The 21,872-nt window shown below is 42.8% G+C and overlaps 1 protein-coding gene across 3 annotated transcripts in view; it reads right to left on the bottom strand.

Moving 5' to 3' along the window:
* Positions 1 to 21,872, bottom strand: part of ATP8A2 (ATPase phospholipid transporting 8A2) — a 362,223-nt gene that overhangs the window by 314,886 nt on the left and 25,465 nt on the right. For 2 of the 3 annotated variants that reach the window (XM_068143701.1, XM_068143684.1), the window contains exon 2: positions 5,173 to 5,317. In XM_068143701.1, the coding sequence (XP_067999802.1) occupies positions 5,173 to 5,317 (145 nt within the window). Of the gene's footprint in view, positions 1 to 5,172; positions 5,318 to 17,142; positions 17,208 to 21,872 lie in introns of those variants that run through there. The other variant, XM_068143692.1, reaches the window with a different exon arrangement.

Here is a 21,872-nt window from a genome sequence, read left to right as displayed (position 1 = left end):
TGCAGGTCCATGCACTTGCACAAAGATCACCATTGACATTTTCACCCGCAGATTATAACATCCAGCTCTGAATATGCATATTACAAGTATCAACACTAATTTGCTAGTGATACCAGCAACTCATGTTCCAGCAGCAGGGCCTCAAGCACGAGTACCTCCACACATTTGACATGCAGTAACACCTCTACATCACAAGTGCCTTCTACAATAACTTATTCACAGGCTAAGAAAGACATGTACTTTGCTCCTTTAAAAACAACATACAGCTGAAATTACCAAAGAACTCAGACTGTGCCTACATTTTGTAGCAGTCATCATGCAGGCAGTGATGGAAGTGCAGGACTACAGACCATATAACAAAAGGAATTGTGCTACTACTGGAAGCCTTATTTCAGTCCTAAGCACCACATTCCTAGCGGTGGTCCTTCTGCCTTCTTAAAAAAGAAATTGTCTCACCAGTTTGCATGAGTGTTAAGACTGCGTACAGTTTAAAAGTGAACACAGAAGGCTTTTGCTCACTACCTTTTTCCAGTAGAATTTAACTTCTGCCTGTACAGAAGACGAGTCTCTAACCCAAGGATTTTCTGGATATCAGAATGATCCTTTTGGGATCTCCCTTGTAGATAAGGCCACCAAATTCTGTTCTGATGAGACACTTGGCAACAACAACATTTAAAAAATACAAGCAGAATCTTGCCCTCCCTGACCCACTGAAGCCACATACCAAGGCTGAGCTTGGCATCTCAATGGAGATGCATGTCAGACTTGTACTAGGACGCACTATCAGAACTTCAATAGAAGAATATTGCATAAAGCAGCAGTTACTACAACTGCAATGTACTTAGAAAGTTTGCAGACAATTACAAATGTCCTTATAGTTATCACAGCCCTTCTGTGCCTCCAATTTCTGTGGCATCAACATTATTACAGGCAACAAGGGAGGCGCTCAAAGCACTTAACTGGTGATTTTGACTGCATGCTCTTGAAGGAAGTTTCAGTACAGCACTGTTATGCATTCCATAAGAGTCACTGATGTAAATTCCTGATACCAGCAAGAACCATGCAGATACTGTATTTACGTGAAAGCCAGATGGAATCTTAAGATCGCCAATTCCAACCATCAACCCAATATTACTGCAAACACTACACCACAACCCCAAGTGCCACCTCTACAAATTCTCTGAACACCTCCAGGGATTATGGCTTCAACATTTCCCTGGGGAGCTTGTTTCAATGCCTCACCATTCTTTAGGTGAAGAAATTCTTCCTAATATCCAACCTAAACCTCCCCTGAGGCAACTTGAGGCTGTTTCCCCTTATCCTATCCCTAGTTACCTGGGGGAAGAGAACACCCCCCACCTCACTTCAACCTCCTTTCATACCTACAGAGCACTCTCCATTTAAGCAAAGCAGACCAGTCTTCATTGACTATACCTTCAGAAAAGTATTCATGCCATTAGTTTGGTGATCTCAGATGCATTGACACAGCATTCAAACCCCTATTATCACACCCCATCTGTATTGCTGTGTTTCTACAAGACAGACAAGTTTGCTTTCAGAACCTATAAACCACTTTAGTCACCCCCAAACCCACCATTCATGGTCATCACATAAATCAAATCTAGTAATCAAGAGCTACAAGTTAAGCAACTGGGAAAGCTGGGTCAGAAAACAGAAGCCAAACAATTCAAAGAATCAACACCACCAGACAAGCTGGCACTTAGGCTAAACATTTATTTTCAGTGTGCTGGTCCACTAGGTAGTGAGTGTACAAACTGCCAAATTGACCCAACAGCAGAGTTGGAGCTTTGAAACATTAATGATCCACTACTATGAGTTTCACACCTAAATCAGAAATTAAAGTACTGGCTTTTAGAACTCCAAAAAAAACTTCTCACAGCACACTGATGGAGGGGAAGAAAACATGCTGGCTGAGTCTCCACAGAATCTTGACAATCTCACTCTGTATGTGGCCAGGGAAGTCTTATGTTTATGACAACTGTCAGCAGACTTCAATCCCTAAAGGTAGACTGCCTGTGAGTAGATTATAATTATTGCTTAAGCAGCATTTAGTTGTGTACAGAATTCCTGAAAGCTTTCAGGAACTGTGCGCATTAAGTCCAGAAAGAAATGAAAGAAACACTCCAATCAAACATTTATGTTACTGATATTGAACAAGTCGAAACAGGCTTGGTGCCATGGTTTAGTTCAGTAGATAGTGTTGGATGATAGGTTGGACTTGATCCCAAAGGTGTCTTCCAACCTGGTTAATTCTATTCCATTCTAGTCTAAAGGTAGTAGTTAGCTTTCATAAAAGTAAACATATCATACAACTACAGCTGTGCATGCTGGATAAAGAAGCTACTTCCTTTTTCTGTTTCCATTTTTCTATTTCAAAACTTTTAAAATGCTTCAGCTTAAAATGGAAGGTAATTTACCTTTTATTAAAAGGTCCAAGTCTTTCAATGTGACCACAGTAGGAATTAAAAAGGCTTCCAATGCAGGTAGAAGAGATACGTTCTTACAAAAGGAACCACTGATACAGTGGTGACAAAGGACAAAGCCTACAAAGCTTTACAGCACCAGGTTTTCAACTGTTTGTGATGAAGTTTGAAAGGCATTTAAAAAAAGCCATTGTTCTACAAGTTCACATAATCTTACTTATTTACACCAGGAAGCCTTGCAAAGAGGAAACAGTTCTCCCTTTAACATCCTGAAGCTTTAATACCTTTGACAGTCCAAGTGTCAGTGACATCTTGCCATTCATTGAGCTTTGCAATAGAACAATATACTATTGAAATAAGGTATTCAGCAAACTTGACAACTCTAATTTGTCCAAACATTAAAGCTATTGGTATTTACTACTTCTTCCTTTTGCTCCCACCAACATATATATGCATTCACTTTTAATAGTGCTCCTCCCCTCAAAAAAGTTGGAAATATCAAGATGCTTAGAGTATCTTAAATGAAAAGCCACACCTCGCCCTGCCTTACACATCTCCATTTCTTCTTGTATTTTGCTTAGTTTTGAGCAAACTACTCCACACTACCTTTGAACTTAGAAAACTTCCTATGAGCATTCATAAATGCTCACTGTTGTTCAGAAAATCCTCACTGACTACCCAAAAGCTGACGGAGGTCACATAATTTACAACAAACTGTTTTATCATCTTCTTCAGCTCAACTCACTGCAAGGGCTGAAGTACAGGAGTCTAATCTGCTTAAATAGTGCCTTGCACTATAACACACTGATGTTCCCCTATGGAGACAATATATCTCTTCAAACCCAATGGTACTGCAAAAACTAGAAGCTCAACACCGTAAGCAAGAAAGTCTAAGGGCAATATAGGACTGCAGTTCCTCAAGAGAAACTCATATTCATGTTATAGCAGATGAGATAAATAAACCACCACTCAACTCCACACAAGACACCCTTACTTAACATACTATGAGTTCAAGTGTCAACTTTGCCTTCATCCTCACTGGACTGAGGAAAAGAAAGCTAATCCAGAGGATAGAGAAAGCACAGTCAAAGCCTGTTACCCTATCAAAAGTCAGGGAGATCAAAGCTTTCTTACTTAGCAGCAGTAAGTTTTCATAAGGAGAACTTGATTTCTAAGTGACACTAAGGAGCTAACATCTCTAATCAGGTAATGCAAGTATCTCTGCTTTCCCACTACACTACTTGCATTTTGTCCTATCCCTCACATACCAATATACCTCACCTCAAACGGCCCTTGTCAGGAGGCAATGCTGTTGAAAAAACTTCTACAGATACCAAGGGATGGCTTTCAGATAGTGAGTTAGACACAGCTGCTCCCAGATATTACTATCAGAAACAAGTTCTTGGTAGTAGAACCACACACTACTACTTCATAAGATTAAAGCAGATTACAACAGAGTTAGTTCAGGAAAACCTCAACTGCAAATTCTGCAAACTCTTTATTCCCTGCTTTTCCTTCTGTACAAAGGAAAAAGCACAAGCAGCCAGTCCACTGAGAACAGTCAAACTCAGCTCACAGTAAGAAAAAATAAATTGAGAAAACATCCAATGATGCTGCCCACATAGAAATACCAAGACAAAGAAAATCTGTCATTTTAACTTCTCCTAAACCACACACTTTCCTAGGAAAGGATTCAAGAAGCCAAAGTTGAGGTGGAAAACCCTGTATAAATAAGTTGCTGTGCTATCTGGCACACAAGCCTCCTCCCAGAGAATATTCTCAGAATTGTCCTTGATAATACACACAACAAGTCACCTAATGGAAACCATTATTTCAGCAGGACATGATATTCCTGCTTCCATAAAAGCACTCGTGCAAGCCATTCTTTGAACAACAACCCAAACATCTGCATTAACAAACAGAAATCCACTAAGTAACACTCCTCCTTAGTCATGACAGAAGCCATCTGTTCACCTAGCCAACTCAAGGCAAGTGTGGCAAGCACAGCCACAATCTGCAAATCTTATGCATCCTTACATTGCGTGTTTCAGTGCACATCTTTTGTGGTTCCAAACTGCAATAACATGGCATTAATCACACATACAGGACTCAAACACACCCCTACAATGAAAGGCTTCAAGTGACAACAAAAAATTCCTGCTGATCTTCAACTGAAGAACACGAGTGGGCCATACCTAGTACACACAGGGATGTGAGTTGGTAAACTCCATAGCTATTCTTGTCCTGACTTTTTCATTTCTTTTCTATTCCATGATTTTTTTTATACTTAGTCTAGACATTCTCAAAACTAGATGCTAATTTCTAAGAGAACACCTCAGAGTTTACATAGCAGATTCTATCCAAATCACACACTGATGTTTTCGTGGATGAGCCCTTGTGTCCAGAAGTACTAGATTAAGTCTCATTATTTCAAAATTCAGTGGCCACACCGAACCAAAGATTTTTTTCATGCACCATACCCATGCAGCTCCCTAATGCAGACAGAAGCAGCTTGCCCCTTACTGCTCCTTACTGCCATTCCCCCCTACCACTAACCAGACCCTGGTGCCCCTGCAGCCAACAAACCCGTCGGCAGAGACAACTTACTGTGTTGAAATAAGGTCAAGGCAGGGACAAGAAGCAGAGTGGGGGACCACAGGCCTCCCTTCCCACGGCTAGGGGTGATCAGGCTGATGCCTGGGAGGGGAAAAGTGGGGCTGCTCCGTACCTGACCCAGTTGTCGCGGAACTTGCTCTGCTGAGGCTGGTTCAAGTAAATGGTGCGGGCTGGTGCCTCGTCCAGATCCGCCGAGGACGTGGCTCCGGACATCTCATCATCCGCCTTCTTATAGCCCGAGGAGGAACAGACAGGTCCTGCAGGGAGAGCGCGGACAGGAGGCGGTCAGAGGGGAGCCGCACCCGCCAGAGCCGGGCGGGCAGCTCCCGGAGCGGCGGCAACTCCCGCCGGGGCCGAGGCGCGCCGCGAGGAGGGCCGGGGGCGGGCAACGGCTGTGAGCGATCCCCCCGCGGTCCTTACCGCGGCAGAGATGAATAAATAACGGATAGCCGGGGAGGGGGCGGCGAGACTCGCCCGAAGCCAGCTGGCAGAGGAAGAGATCCGAGGCCCATGCCCCCCGCCCCGCCCCACGGCCGCGGGGAGGGACGTAGACCCCGCACCGCCCCCGGGAGCGCCGCGCCCGCCCCGGCAGCCCCTCTACCGCCTGTGGCGAGCCCGCGCCGCCCGCCCAGCTCCCACCGGCAGCCGGCCGGCGGAGGCTAAGGAGCTGGCAACCGGGGATCCACCGCCTCCACGCTTCGCAGGCTTTGCTGTGCGGGGCATCGCCGGCAATCTGCGGCACCCACCGCACCGCCACGGAGCTCCAGGCCCTCGGTTCGCGGGCGCTACCTGCCCGCAGGCATCCCACGCGTCCGAGTACAAATCCACGTGGAACGCATTCCAGCCCGACCCGGGCCTCGCCCAGGCCCCCACGAGCACGGCCAGGTGCATACGTGTCTGCTTAGCAAGCTGCCTTCTGCTTGTGCCACCTTCCAACATCCCCTGCAGCGCGGCCGCACAGGGGGCTGGCTGCAGAGTTTGTACACCTAAAGAAGACTCAGCTTTAGACTGAAATGAACAAAAAAACACTTCGCTTGGTACCTACAACTTCAAAGCTGAAATCTTTGCCTTGATTTTCATCTCCAACTGGTCTAGAGTAAATTGTCTCCTCGGCAACATTGTTTAGCGTTCTTTTTAAAGAAAGAAAATATAAGGTGATGGAGCTAGCATTTCCTCTGTCAAGCTTGAAAGTCTTACAAAAGTTACTGGAGCCAGATTTATTGCTTTCTCCTCCTATTCTGAGCCAAGGACATGCTTAATATTACTTGAGCTGTAAATATATTAGAGTATCAGCATATGAAATAAGCCATAGATTTACTAAGGCAGCACAGGTAGCTCTGGGCAAGAATAAGACATGTTTCATAGGAATCTGCTAAAGGTGCTGGTTTAGGGTTCTTAGAAAAGTCTATTCACAGATAACGCTGAGAAGTCACTACTATAAAGCTAAATCCAGCAGCTATTTCCAATTGCTACACAGAGGTAAGGTCATACTGCAAAGAAACTTATCTGAATCAGTCGGGGGGGCAGGAATCAGCTACAGCTTCAGGGAACGGTTCAGTCATAACACAATCTTAGTATACCAAACACTGAAGTTAGAATATGGGTCTCAACTAAAATCCCACTCCTTCATCCCAGACTTTCTGAATGGTTCTTCATTGCTAGTGCAAACAGGCTCTGTAGCCTCCAGACGTTAGCCACTGGAGGGCAACATTATCCATTCATCTTACAAAACAGTCCACTATACTAAAAGAAAAACACCAACTTCGCAGTGCGAGTAGCTGGCCAACGAAGCTAATGCAATTAAACTAATATGCTTTCAACAGCACTGTCTATTTCCCAAGGCAAGTGTTGCACATTGTGAATTCATAGTTTGGAAACATTAAGCTGAACTTGTGTGAGACAAATTGATTTTCTATCACTTTGGTTGACACTGATTCAGACTGCAAAAATATGCCAGCTCGATAGTATTTACTTAGTGATAAAGGACAAAAACAGCTTTGGAATTGAAATATATAAGACTATACATTATGCAAGACTATGCCATTATAGTACTATATTAGGCTACTCAGTCTCAAGGAGCTTGCCACAACACAGAGGACCACTCAGTCTTGCCGAGTGGGTATTTTCCCCCTCAGAGAAACAGAGCTAAGAACACTACTGGATACTTGCCGTTCTTTCCCATTGATTTCATGTTGTGTAACTGTAAAGGAGATCAAACAACAGTACTCTTAAGAGCATTAGGTGCAAGGAAGCAGCTTTCATTTGTTTTCCTAGTCAAGCTTCAGAACCTAAGTGCAATTATTTTAGAACAAACACACTGTAAAAATTGTTGGTTTTCAAAGACCTTTTTTGTGTAACTTTATGACTCCCTCTAATGTTTGAAATGCTTCTGCTGACTAGCTCTCTTCACTGCCAAGTACCATGAAGCTGTCTCACAACTTTAAGGATTAACCATGTCAATAGAGCTAAATTCAGAGGTATTTAGGTTTACTTAACACACTACACCCTTGGCTCCTCTCTCCCAGATAAGTGTCCCAAGGACAAAAACATCCACCTTATTTTCACAGCAGACTTGTGAGGAGGTAGAAACAGCTGTATTAAGAAAGTTTTCATTTTTGGAAGTGGCTTAAGTCAGCTGCTTCAACTCCTTGTGGAATGAGCCTCATTTTGGAAGATTATCTAGTAATCCTGCACATTGGGAATGCCTTGCACCTCCCTCCCGTTACTAATGACATCCAGACACCTGCAGACACAGTGACCTATGCTACTGGCTGTAGACTCACTCATTCCCTGCCTTTAGAAAAGCTGAGGAAGCCCTGAGATTCTGAGGGACTCCTACTGGGAAGCAGTTACCACCTTCAGAAGGCATCTGTTCTCAAGAAGACCTGACAACATGCAATGCAGACCATCACTTCAGCCACATGAACAACTTCACCTCTGCTCTTTGTTTCAGAAAGGCAATGAATAAATACAGCAGCAGATTTAACTGCCTCCAACAATGGTGGAACTTAAAACTGAAGTCTGAGTGGCTCTTACTCAATAGTGTTTAATTCCTTGTATCCAAAGAATCAGATTTATCAACTTCAGGGCACATCAGCATTTCACCCTGAGGTGACCTGCATAGACAAATGTAAATTCATTGTAAGTGTAATATTCAGAATTCAAACCAATCTGATAAATGGAATCTGACCCTACACAAATAGCTTAGCATGGTTGTACTGTGCTATTCAGATAGCTCTGCTCACTTCCTAACAATGTTATTTGTCTCAGCTTATATCACCTGAGCTCTGCTGTTGGTCCTCCTAGTCCTCTTGTCAGTATCATTCCCCACCCCAGACATGAAAAGTCCATTGCTAATGACATAACTTCGTCTGCTCTCAGTTGGTAACTTGCACACAAGAAGAACAGAAAGCAGAAATTTTGTACTGGTCAAACATTATCAGGAATAAAATCAAAACACATCATAAAAATTAGTGGGAATAATCACTTAAGGAAACAAACTGCAAAGTCTTAACCAACTTGGAGGAGAGCAGGAAACATCAAAAAGTAAACAAAACAGCCCAATCACAAAAAAAAAATCTCAGGTGGTATTTGCAAGCTGATCTACCCACAGATATTCTGTGAAAGAACTAAAGTGCTAGTACAGGGGAAGTTTAGGCTCAAGGTGAGGAGGAATTTCTTCACTGAGAGAGTGGTTCATCATTGGAATGTGCTGCCCAGGGAGGTGGTGGAGTCACCGTCACTGGAGGTGTTCACGAGGGGATTGGATGTGACACTTGGCGCCATGGTCTAGTCATGAGGTCTGTGTTGACAGGTTGGACTCGATCTTTGAGGTCTCTTCCAACCTTGGTGATACTGTGATACAGCAGCATGATTATGACAGCAAAACTATGATCACTACCTATTTTTACAGACCTTAGATCCTCACAGAACTGGAATATCCAATATATCCTGCTTTAAATCCAAGGCACAAGACACTTACTGCAGGAGTCTAATACTGTATCCCACTGTGATTTACAAGTTCCATGAATCAGACTTCAGTCAAACTCCCTTTTACAAAGCCCATTAGTTTCTTCAAGGTTCTTACTTTAACAAGCTCATTTTCTTAAAAAAAAAAAAAAAAAGAAAGAAAGAAAAATTGTAAAGGGATTAAAGCTCAACAAAAATACCAAGAGATTTTATAGCTTTCTCTCATCATTAAGAGAAGTCAGACTTGATGCCCTGACGAATTCATATGGCATTTGTTGCCACTTGAAAAGCAATGAATTATAATTTAATACTCTTACTTGACTGGGCCTGCAAAGATAACATTCTCCATGTCTGTCTGCCTCCTTAATGTCTGCTCAGTAACAAGCATAGCTTCTGTATGATTGAGTAAATAAAGTGTTGTGAATTCTGAAGTGTTTTTAAAGATGAGTCACTTGGGAAGCTTCCCAACTGTCAGAAGTCACAAGAGAATTCTTGCTGAGATCACACCACTTTCAAGTAGATTAGCCAGCTAGTTACTGTTTCTGTGTCTTGGTGGGATTCTTGATTGCTGTAATACACACCATTTTAAAAAACAAGGGATAATAAAGCAATTAAGCACCTGACCAAGACAGCAGAAGCACAAGTTACGAGAAACAGGTCTGTAATAGAGAAGTTCACCCAACTGGCTTCATTATGTCAAGTTCAGAATCTGAAGTGATACTAAGAGTCACTGCCTAAAAAGATCCTACTGATTTTTGCATGCTATTTGCAGGACTACAAACTAGTAGAAGAAAGGACAATGAGCTAGAGAAGCTGACCCAACTTCAGCAGAGCTGGACTATTGTCTCCAGAGGTCCTTTCTAACAGCTACTGTGATTTGAGGCTTAGACAGTTACAAGTTAAACTAAGTAGTCATACAGAGCTCCTTGTGTCTAACTCAATGCAGTGGCAGTTTTCAGTTGAGACATCTAAAAGACAGCCTACCTCAGAGTGAAAGACCCTCACCAAAAGCCACCATCTACTCTGTGAATGACAGGTTGGAGGTTTTGGTATAGGTTTAGTCCCAAAGAAAGAGCAAACTGAGCATCTGAGAAGACCCATATTTAGAGAGGTAGCAGACAAGTGTGGACTTCTGTCTGCACCAAAATACGAAGTTTGCTCTTCCCAGGCCACTCCTGATTCAATTGCTGTCACTTTCTTGGGATAACATCCTTTCCCTAGAATTACCTTCACAAATCAGCTAGCAGTTCTGCAGCTGAAGACTATCAATGAGTTCAGAGATAAACAGTGACTTTGAAACTTGGCTGGGTTACTAAAACACTTTTTCCTTGCACCATTCCATTAGCTGTCTTCACCATTTAACAGAAATACTCTTGCAAGTGAAATCTAGAAGTGCATCAAGGCAAGAGTTCAAACAGGCAGAGCACAGCATGCTCTCACAGGAGATGCAGGGCATGACCTCAGCTACCAAGTCCTCCAGGAAAGCTTTGTTCCCACCAGGACTAGGTTACCTTAACCCTTGAGTTAAAATCAGTTCATGCAAAAAACTTCAATGAACAGCATTAAGGTTTTATTTTGTAGATCATAGAAGACTTCTGCAGTGTTCCACAGTGTAAGATAAGTTCCCACATACTCAAGTCCAAAGAAAGGAAAGCCTGGAATAACTCACAGCAAAGCTTTTCTATTATCAAGAGGAACTTAAAATATGCTTCTTTTTCATAGATATATGTCCTGCAAAAATATCCTTACATCACCGGCATGCAAGTACCAAGGTTCCTAATAAGAACAACCTGCTAGTTAATACTGCAGTTGGAATTCTCAGTTCTCTCAAATATTATACAAGAACTGATGTGCTTGAAGTTATTAGAACTATAATGGCTCTTTCATTTACTAAAGAAACAAGCACAGCATAGTATTCCTTCCCAGATTGTATTTCCCCTGTGTCTCAAGACAAAAGCAAGTTGTATCAAGAAAACTTTTTAGTAGATGGGGGCTTTCAGGTGTTTTATTTAAAACAGTTGAAGTTTTGTAAACAGCATCCTGGATGTAACTAACTTTCAGAAACTTCACAGTTAAGAAGTCCAGTGTTCAGTTAACTTGGATCATGGACACATGAACAGTCTCGTAAATTTTCATAGCTAGTTATAAAGCAGAGTGGAAGAGGGCATTTCCTCAGCTTTCCCAGTAGAGTTTCAGGCCAACCAGAAGTTCTTCACAGGCCAGCTACTAAAAACCAATCTTACATCTATGATAGGGAAAAAGTGAAAGATTTCCACAGGAATGCAAATGGTAAGAACAAAAAAAAGCAAGGAGCTAAGTGTAGAAGTAAAGTATATTTCAGTTTAGGACTTCACTAGCACTCAGTTTGTGCTAGAGTAGAAACTATAAAGTAAAGTAGAATCTAGTGTCTGATCAGGTTTGAGGGGAAAAAAATTACCCAAAAAGGCAGTGGTGTTAGTTCTGCTAATATGAGAGCTAAGCATAAATGGTTAGTCTTTTTAGACCAAAACATTATCATTCAGTGCTTTTATCTCAGGTAAGGAGGCCATGACAGATTCTAGTGACAGGAGATGGTTGCTATCTACACCGTCCACAATACATGAAGACACACATACACAGCCTTCAGAGGATCATCAGGAAATGCTCGTGATGCTGGAAGCAAATGCTATCCTTCCATCTCCCTATCTCCTCAAATTAAGAACCCTGCAGTGAGCCTTTTGTACTAGTAGGATGAAATGCTTGCCACAAAACCACACCTAAGCAAGTGGAGAACAAATTAATACAGGCAGAAGTCTGCATTAGTATTTCCATAATTGAGTGACTGCTCAGTCAGATGAAGTCCTTCCCATTACCAGTTTGTGCACTAAGGCACAAGGAACATTATATGCAATCACAGGGAAGGGACTGTTTTTCTTACAGGCTAGAGACAATACGAAATGGCAAAGTCAGAAGTTAACTCAGTTCTGACACTACAGCTAGTAGGGACATTCTCCAAATGTCTGTACTTGTTTTGGTGGGTTTGGTCTTGTTGTTTTGTCCTCTGGATATGGTTGGGTTTGTCTTTAGAATTATTTTTAAGTAGTTGCCCATTCCAGCACAACTACCAGGACATTGATTGAGCAAGACGTTGGATTAGAGTTCTGCCACAAGATCTCATTCTTCAATGTTCATTTGAATTTATGTCTGCCAACAGCTAAAGCTACAGTAGGAAGGCTTTGTGTTCAAGTCAAGCAACTTTAGATTGCTATAGAACAGTCCTACCAGAAGTCAAACTTGAGGCAGTGGGACTTAATGCTCTAAGTCTTCTGCTTAAGACAGAACACAAAAAAGGCATCAATACCTTTGTAGCAGATATTTTACAGGTGCACAGCAAAGGACAGCACAGCAGAAAAATGAGATTTGAAGATTGGATTTTTTCTGTGCTAGATACAGACCAATAAAGAAATAGAAACTCAAATTAAGACAGTGTGGTGGGTTGAAGTTACCCCCCAGGCTAATCTGGAGAAACTACCCCCAAAATAAATTGCCAGACTAGCTCAGACTAGGCTGAAGTTCCCCCTTCAAACAGTAAAGCTTCAGAAGTATGAGAGAACCAAGCAAAGGAATCTTATATTCTGAACTGCAAGATGCAAGGCAAACTTGTCATCAAACTAGCCCAGATAATGCAAAGGAAATTAGAGGCACATCTGCAACTTTGTTTCCTCTTCATATATACGCAGTGTGTGAAGACTATCCAGATGAACAAGACTGAGAAGCGTATTGCTGGACAGGAATGCTAGTCCATGTGATATGGATTTCAGAAGTTGCTTAACACTCAAAAGTAGTTGCTTATAACAAGAGACAGTAAATTATTCTGGAAGAGAAGCTGCCATGCAGGAGGAGCTTCTAATAAGCTTTTCTGTCAGAGAAGCTGTCATGCTGAAAGGAGGTCACCTGTCAACCTGCTCTGAGACCAATTTTAGGGATAATTTCATTTAATCAGCCAAGCACACAAGACAAGCAAGCGGCCACCACTTTGGGCTTGCTTACTTTGAATACTGAAGAGAGAAGCTATATGCAGCATACAAGTATCAAACACGTGCATTAATCCATCTTTCAGGGACATGTTAAAAATCCTACAGTACAAATACCTAACAGTGCACTTCAGGGATCAGAGTAGGAAGTCCTGCTGTAAACTGGAAGCTCAGATAAGCCAAAAGAAAAGCTTGGGTGTACTGGTCAGCACAAGGAGGATTTTTCCAGTGTGATGTAGCTACAGAAGAAATGCAGTATCATGACAGATACAGAGATACTTGTGGATCAGAAGTTAATATATGACCAGTCCATCATGTTAACAGACATAGCATCAGTAACTCTCACTTACAGTAGGTGACTAGAATTGCACGTTTGTGAATGATTTTTATTAGCCTTAGCTGACAAAAGCAACTGTGAGCTTACAGAAATGAGAATAAAAAGTCCATTTGCTCGGCCCTTTTAATTCCTGGTCAAGAACAGATTGTGTCTTGAAGATTGTAATGGGTTGGGGCAAACCCCCTCCCCACCACGCGCAGAAATAATGACTCAGACAAACGGATTGCAAAAGTGATGGAAAGTTTAAATAGAAAACAGTGAGTGCGTGCAGAGAACTAGAAACAGTGACAAGAAGAACCCCAAAACAGACCCAGAAAGATCCCATCCCCACCTGAGGGTGCACCCAAAACCCCCAGGGCTCCTCCTTCCACCCCCCACTGCTAGGCTAGTCTCAGCTGGCCAGATCTGAGACTGCCCATCCCCCTGTGGCCTTGGGCCTAACCAGGCCCATGGCTGGGAGATCTCTCCCCCAGTTACCAGGTGGCGGAGAGGAAGGAAAGAGGAAGTGCCAGACCCTGCTGTAAAATTTAGTGGTGCAAGGGATCATGGTAGGAAATAACCTAGTTTCCTGTGTCCACCCACTGGGCTGGACTTCTGGACACAGGAAACACCCCTGTAGCAGAGGGCACCCAGCCCAAACTGCAAAGAAATTGCTTCTTTCTTGTGTTTATCCCAATTTAAGCTAAATTTGACAACACTGGAAAAAATCTGAATAATTTTAAATTATAAACCAGGAAGTTCTTAACTTTAAGAAGTTCAAGGCACAAACCACAGCTTGTTTTAAAAGGCAGCCTCGATGAGATTGTGAATGGAATTGCATGTCACGGGCAATAACAGCTAGAGTCAGGATTTTGCTGGGTATGTCTAAATTCATTTGGATGAAGCTGCTACTTGTCACCAAGAAACCAAAGAGATTGCTATCTAAACACTAGAGACACTAAAAAGCAGCAGGAGTTACTGCAGGAACCAAGTATACAATTTAGCAGAAGCTATGTATAGGGAAGATACATGCATGATCATGCACAAATACTGTGCATTTCAATGGGCAGAGCAGAACTCTTAGAGGCAAGGATTAAGAAGCAGGCCCAAATGAAATGACTTCCACCTGTATGAATAGCAGACAGCACATTATTCAACGCAAAAGTGAACTGGCAAAAATACTCTGGTATGGGAGAGTAAAGGTGCTTAAGGTAACCCATGGTCTGAATTAAGGTCTCCTTGATGCATTTCTTTTTGCTTCCTAGAATGGCAAAACAAAGGCCTGATATTCCTATTCCCTCTGATAAGCCTCATATGCAGCCCTTCAGAGACCATGTCAAGAGCAGAACTTTGCCTAAAATAGCTCTTCTCCATCTCCCAAGTCATTCTGTACCTGCTCATTTAATCTCAAATCCAAGCAGCTTCTGCTGATAGTGCTGAGCTAATAAAGCTCCAGGAAACAAATTATCTATTCTTATTCTGCCTCATTCTTCATAGCCACAACTGTCAGCTAAATTCCAAGGCTGAACCCCAATCACTGGTAAGGAAAAAGAAATTAGCTGCTCCTTTCCATGCCTCAGCTTCCAGACTTCAGCACCTTCATAATTGGTACCAGTTAAAGCAAGTGGTATGTTGTTGGGTTTAAACTCCCATAATTCACTGGATAAAAAAAGCTTCACTCCTGTTTCACTCTTTCCTTTGTTGCTTCCCAAACTCTGTGTATTTGCTAGAAGCTTGTCACCAGGTACCTGGACTTCAAGCACATTTTTTCCTGGTATCCAGTGCTGGGTCTGATTTATGAGAATCAATGATACATCTGAGGCCTGAAAAAAATAAATTTCAGGTGGCAGAGAAATTAGATCTAACAGCATGGCAAAGCTGAATACTTAGCTTCAGCAGCCACTGCTCAACACCAGAATTTTAAACAGGCAACAAATACTGCAGCCCAAAGAAGCCAGAGGAGCCTCCTGAGTTGTCCTGGAAACCCCTCAAGTCCAAATCTAAACATGACAGGCACAAGACATTTTCTAAGAGCTGCTTCAAACAACGACCATTTCTCAAACACTGATTCACCTCTGAAAACTACAAGTTCCATATGCTCCAGATTTCCAACAATCTAGCAAGGACTACAAAGGCACCAAGGTATCCTACAATAAATGTCATCAATTTTTTCCAACTAACAGCATACAGTTTCCACAAGTCCTGTAACAAGAAGCAGCAGTAAGGCAGCTTTCAAGGAGGAGAGACTGGTGAAACCCTGGAACGGGTTGTCCAGGGAGGTCCAGGGGCGCCATCCCTGGAGGTGTTTAAGACCAGGCTGGATGAGGCTCTGGCCAGCCTGATCTAGTGTGAGGTGTCCCTGCCCATGGCAGGGGGGTTGGAACTAGATGATCCTTGTGGTCCCTTCCAACCCTGACTGATACTATGATCTCTGGAGTTCTTAAAAGCCCACTTGGGCATCACCCTGTGCAATCTACTCTAGGTGAGCTTAATTGGGGGGATGGGAGTGGGAAGTGATCTCCAAAAGTCCCTTCCAACACCTACCATTCTATGATTCTGTTGTGGAGGTCTTGAAGCTGTGAGACCTCAATATACCAACCACTATTGCTCACCTTTTGGGGTTACAGAGTTTTGAAACTTTGGGGAACTAGGTTTCTGCTCACCTAGTCATGATATCACATCAACATTTCACTGCTCTTTCCATTTGAGACAGTTTGGAGGACCTGGATTTATAGCTCATTGTTTAACATAACTTCAAAGCATTTTATATACAAGGCAACAGTGCAAATGCAGATTCCACCATGCAAACCCATCAAAACACATAGTTGGTCCACTTTGTGCATTTTCACTCTCTGAGATGTAGACAACTTCACTAGGACATTCCCTATGAATTTTCAGCTCAATAAATCATCCTATATAAAGAAAAACTTCATTTAATACCACAAAGATTGCATTTGACAATTTACTTCCTTCTTTCAGTATCATTATTTGCCATTGCTGTAATTGATAAAATACTGGATTGTTAAAGCAGTTTTCAGAAGTGAACATGAGGTGGACAAAGTTACAGCTAAGTTGGATTCTTACACTTAAAACTAGAAAAAGCATCTCTCCTCTGAATAATGCCACTACTCAACCAGGATCCTACCATTCTAGCACTTCTGTCAGATACACCTTGGATAACCATGACTACTAATCCTATTTGTGGGCCATGTATTATCAAGCACAGTGGATCTGATAGGTGATTAGTGAAATATTTCAAAAAACAGCCATCATAATCTCATTAGCACAACTGAGAGTCATAGCTAATCCTTAGAGGAGAGCAGTTTCAGCTTTCTCTCCTCCCACCTTTAAGATTTGTTTCCCTGTATTAATATTGGTTGAAGCTAAAAATATCTTTGGCACATCATAATTCTGCCAGTATTCTGGCACAGAAATGCTTTTTTTCCCCTCATTTCTGTAATGCATCTGGCTCTGTAACAATTTACTAACAGCTTTAAGCATATCAGCTGCAAGCACAGCTGATCTTGATTTCTAAAAGAACAATGCAAACAAGAGAAATAAATGTTTTCCCATTTATATGCTCGTGACAAAGCTATCTGTATTCCTCTGCTAAAAGCCCAGAGGGACCGTAACATTGGCTTCTAGCCAACACTTGATTAGAAAGATTTATTGAATACACACCGACCTTTTGCTCTGAAGTGTTCCCAAAGCTGCTGTTGTTACTTCTGTCCACCCACAGTTCAGTGTAATGCACAACAAAAGCAGCTGCCCATTGTACAGTTACCTAGAGAGAAGCATCTCTTCCAGCGACGGCACAGAGACATGATGTTCATTCCTCCTTGCACTGGCTGCATGAAGATGAACAGGAGCAGTCCTTCAAAGATCTCTACAGCATTAGCAGGTCTCAAGGCTGATTAAAGTGATCCCCACGGTAATCTGTGAAATATATGTGTTTTGCACTTTCAAACTGCTCAAAGTTGGATGCACAGAAGGAAAATGTGCAGTAGGTACCCATGGATATCTACGCACCAAGAGACAGCAGGGGCTGTTGCTGAACCTTCTAAGGTATTTCATCAAATAAAAAGGAGGAATTCAGCAGCATCCTGTATTTTGACACTTTAAACAACCCCTTGGCCCAGTTCCTGGTCTCTGACCCCTCCATACTGAGCTTCAAAGCACAGTTTCTCAAGTGAAATACTAATAGACAGAAAAGAACTCAAGTTCAGTTCCCCCAGGAGATGCTTCCTATGATGTTACAGGTCAGGAGATCCATTCATTGTTGCAGGTATAAAAGATTATCTTGTAAACTTATTTTTCCTTCTCTCCTAACAGTTTTAATGGCAAAGAACTTTGGCTCTTAAATGAAAATATTAAAGATTAATTCAGCTAATCAAAATTTCTCTCTTAAGAAAGGAAAGAGGTGGTTTGACTTTTGCTTTCACCTGTAGTAACTCTGTTCATTTAAGCAGCTATTTAGAGTCATATTTACTTATACAGCACTTACAGCAGCTTTTCAATGTCCAGACTGTTTCCCCCCATTCCCACCACCCTCCTCCAGACTAGAATTAGAATTATAGAATTAGCAAGGTTGGAAGAAACCTCAAAGATTATCAAGTCCAACCTGTCACCCAAGACCTCATGACTACTAAACCATGGCACCAAGTGCCACATCCCATCCCCTCTTTAACACTTCCAGGGATGGGGACTTCACCACCTCCCTGGGCAGCACATTCCAGTGGCTAACAACTCTCTATGTGAAAAAAAAACTTTCTTCTCACCTGGAGCTTAAACTTCCTCTGGCACAGCTTGAGACTGCGTCCTCTTGTTCTGGTACTGGGGCCTGGGAGAAGAGACCAACCCCCACCTGGCTCCAATCTCCCTGCAGGGAGTTGGAGAGAGCAAGAAGGTCTCCCCTGAGCCTCCTCTTCTCCAGGCTAAGCAACCCCAGCTCCCTCAGCCTCTCCTCACAGGGCTGTGCTCAAGGCCTCTCCCCAGCCTTGTTGCCCTTCTCTGGACACGTTCAAGTGTCTCAATGTCCTTCTTAGAGGACAGATCCCCTTTGGGGGCAAATTCCATGTTCTGTCTGGTGTCAAACCAGCACAAAAACTTAGGAAGCACCTTAGGGTTTTGCCCACTGCCAGGCCCTGTGCAGACAATACCTGTGCAGACTACTCTATTGCTTTGTGATTGGGGAATAGGAAAAAAAAAAAAAAAAAAATATCAGTGTGCTTAAAACCTAAGCTGACAGCCATAGGAGATGGCAAGGATTTAGCTTTTAGATTGTATCAGAAGTTACCATCTCAGCAAAGTATTGAATCTGCAGAAAAACCTCCCTGTAGTCATCAGGCCCACTTCAGTGATACATCAAGTCATTTTAGTGAGGGAATAGAGTTATGCTAGGACAGCTGTGTGCTCAGAGAAAGCCAGAAAGCAGCAGGGAAAGAAGGCAAGAACCACTTCTGGCTGTTAACTACCAGCTGCAGCTTGGTCAGTTCAGTCTCCCTGAAGCTCCCAGCACACTAACATGACACCATCAACTCCAGAATTCATTTCTGCTTATGTATGGGGAAAGCCAGACTCCAGATGTGAGGGGTGTGTCAAGACCATGTCTTACGAGCAATGGGAAGCCAAGTGGAAGATCAGTTAGAATGTCACCTTGCAATTGGCACAATGAAAGTTGTTAAGAGATAATCACGTAAACGGTATCAATTATTTATGAGCGAGACAGTGACAGGAAACCATGGAAGACGCTGCTAGCTACGAGTAAGTGCTTTTTCCTCAGGAGAGGAAGGTAACTCAAAATTTTAGTTGCTCTTATCCAGCTTTCATTAGGGAAGTGTGTTGCATAATGCATGAGGCAAACATCTGAGAACAATGTTTGAGAACATTATCTGTTCCCCGCACAGATGACTCCACGAGCAGACTGTGTTGTATCTGTCCTCTGCACACTGCTGTACTCTGCTTTTCTTACTAAAAATGGTAAGAGCTCACCATCTGACTAGGCTAGCCTAGATGAGGGGTTCCTTATTATCAGGCAGATGAATGACCTTATGGTGAACCAAAACTGCTTATCTCACCTTCTCCAGGCCAGCAGGATCTGGCAGCAGAGGCACCATTATCACATCCTGAGGTGAGTGAGCTAAGAACATCAGACTAGCCAGGTACAGAATCAGGTTCCCCAGAATGCAACCCCAAGAATTCATGCAAGACTTAATCCTTCTCTGGCTTTTGCTCCCTACAAACCAAATCATATCCCTTACTAATTATTCCATATCCTTTTGGGATACATTTGAAAAAACCCCAACACACCCAACATATTTTACCATTAGATGGTAGACCAGAACAGGCAAACTTTTAAAGGACAATTCTTAATCAGGTAGAACAAGCCTCTTCCCCTCCCTATCCTAGGACTAGACTAGAAGTCCTAAGGACCACTGGCTGCAGAGCAGGCTGCTCTGGACCTCATCCCATCCAACCCAGCCCCAAACACCTCCAGGGAGGGGGCACCCATGTCCCCCCTGGGCAACCTGCTCCAGTATCTCACCACCCTCACTGTAAAGAATTTCTTCTTAATACCCAGTCTGAATCAGAAACACTTCTGACAGTTCAACATCACGTGAACTGTTGAGGATCGTCATAAAAGGAACAGAGAGAGATTTTTGCTCCTCAAGGAAGGAAACTCCTTAGCAAAGTTTGAATTGCTTAACACTATTTCAGTTCAGATTTTAAGCTCTTCCTGTGCCTTCCAATGTGTGATCCCTTCATTATCTGCTGATCACCTGTAGCACCTTCATTCCACGCAAAGTGCCCATCTAAATGTATTTCTACAAGCTGGTAACCAGCAAAGTACCTTCTCTTCACAAGGTCAGCAGGGCAGGCAAAGAGAAATATGGCATAGCACTGGAAGCCCATACAGCACCCACAGCCACAAGCATAGCTCAAAACACTGCAATTCAGTAAAAACTTCATAGTCCCAGCAAAGTAACAGTTAGAAATAAAGCAAGTATCATAAATCTTTGTACTTCAATGTAGAAAGCAAGTAAATACATAGGGAGGGGTTCTGGAAAGCCCGTGAGAAGAACCACAATCTAGAAAACAAAATACCACAATTGGCTTAACTACTTCTGTTCTTGCTCTGGTGACTTCACAAATACTGGCCACAAACCACACCTATTAGCAATTACTCAAGTCTTGTAGCAACTAAGGATTTCTGAAGTCTTGAATGTAGTCTTTTGCAGCTATATTTAGACAAACTACACTTGTTAGATAATTTGGATCTTTAGTACAACAGAAATAACATTTTGTTTAAGCAAAGTTACAAAGCCTGCGTTCGAGTAATTTCAGGGTAGATTTGGTATCACTGAAGCTCATGGGAGTCTTCTCAGGATGAACTGACAAGTTTTTCCACTGATTACACCTCACCATCCCACACAGTATTAGCTTAGTTGCTATTTCATACTAGAAGTTCAAAAAGGTTTAGCATGTTGATTCAAAACATACGATGAAGGGGAGTAGCATCTAATTACAAGAGGTAATCCCTTCTCATGGCTACATTTTGATAACTCTTGTACCATCAGTCTGTCATACAGTATATTTAAGTGATTTAAGATCATTTTACTGCTGTATTAAACTTCACTAGTTCAAGCTCAGTTACACCAGTCATGAAATCAACTTTGCAAATACAGATAATGATCAGGGTAGCAACTGCTACAGCTGCTTGCATCTGAGAGTGTTTTCCAGCCAAAAGTTCAGGCACAACTAATTTGTTTCTTGGTTTTCAGCTGGACATTGTTCCTGTTTAGAAGCCTGCTCTTTGCCCTCCCCCTCAGGATTTATCTCTTCAAGATTTTTAAACAGGTGCTTTATAGAAGAGTCCTGAGATAACGCTTGCATCAAGCATCAGTTTTATGGCATCATGATACCAAACATGGACAGGTGTGCATAAAACTACCTGCAAAGTCAGGAAGACATTTTTTCTAATAGGCAATTAATAATGAAAAAAAGAGCATGCAGTTACTATTTAACTGTAACTCCCCGTCTAGGGTCAGAGTGGCTGGAGAGCAGCCAGGCAGAGAGGGACCTGGGGGTGCTGTTTGATGGTAGGCTGAACATGAGCCTGCAGTGTGCCCAGGCAGCCAAGAGGGCCAATGGCATCCTGGCCTGCATCAAGAACAGTGTGGCCAGCAGGAGCAGGGAGGTCATTCTGCCCCTGTACACTGCACTGGTTAGGCTGCACCTCGTGTACTGTGTCCAGTTCTGGGCCCCTCAGTTTAGGAAGGATGTTGACTTGCTGGAATGAGTCCAGAGAAGGGCAACAAAGTTGGTGAGGGGTTTGGAACACAAGCCCTATGAGGAGAGGCTGAGGGAGCTGGGGTTGCTTAGCCTGGAAAAGGGGAGACTCAGCGGTGACCTTCTTGCTCTCTACAACTACCTGAAGGGAGGTTGTAGACAGGCAGAGGTTGGTCTCTTCTCCCAGGCTGCCAGCACCAGAACAAGAGGGCATAGTCTCAGGCT

The sequence above is a fragment of the Melanerpes formicivorus genome, unplaced genomic scaffold (assembly GCF_026170545.1).
Source record: "Melanerpes formicivorus ecotype bairdi unplaced genomic scaffold, bMelFor1.0.p_v2 SCAF_1, whole genome shotgun sequence".
Classification (NCBI taxonomy): Eukaryota; Metazoa; Chordata; class Aves; order Piciformes; family Picidae; genus Melanerpes; species Melanerpes formicivorus.
Note: the sequence above shows the minus strand (reverse complement) of the source record. Positions and strands in the feature narration are given on the sequence as shown.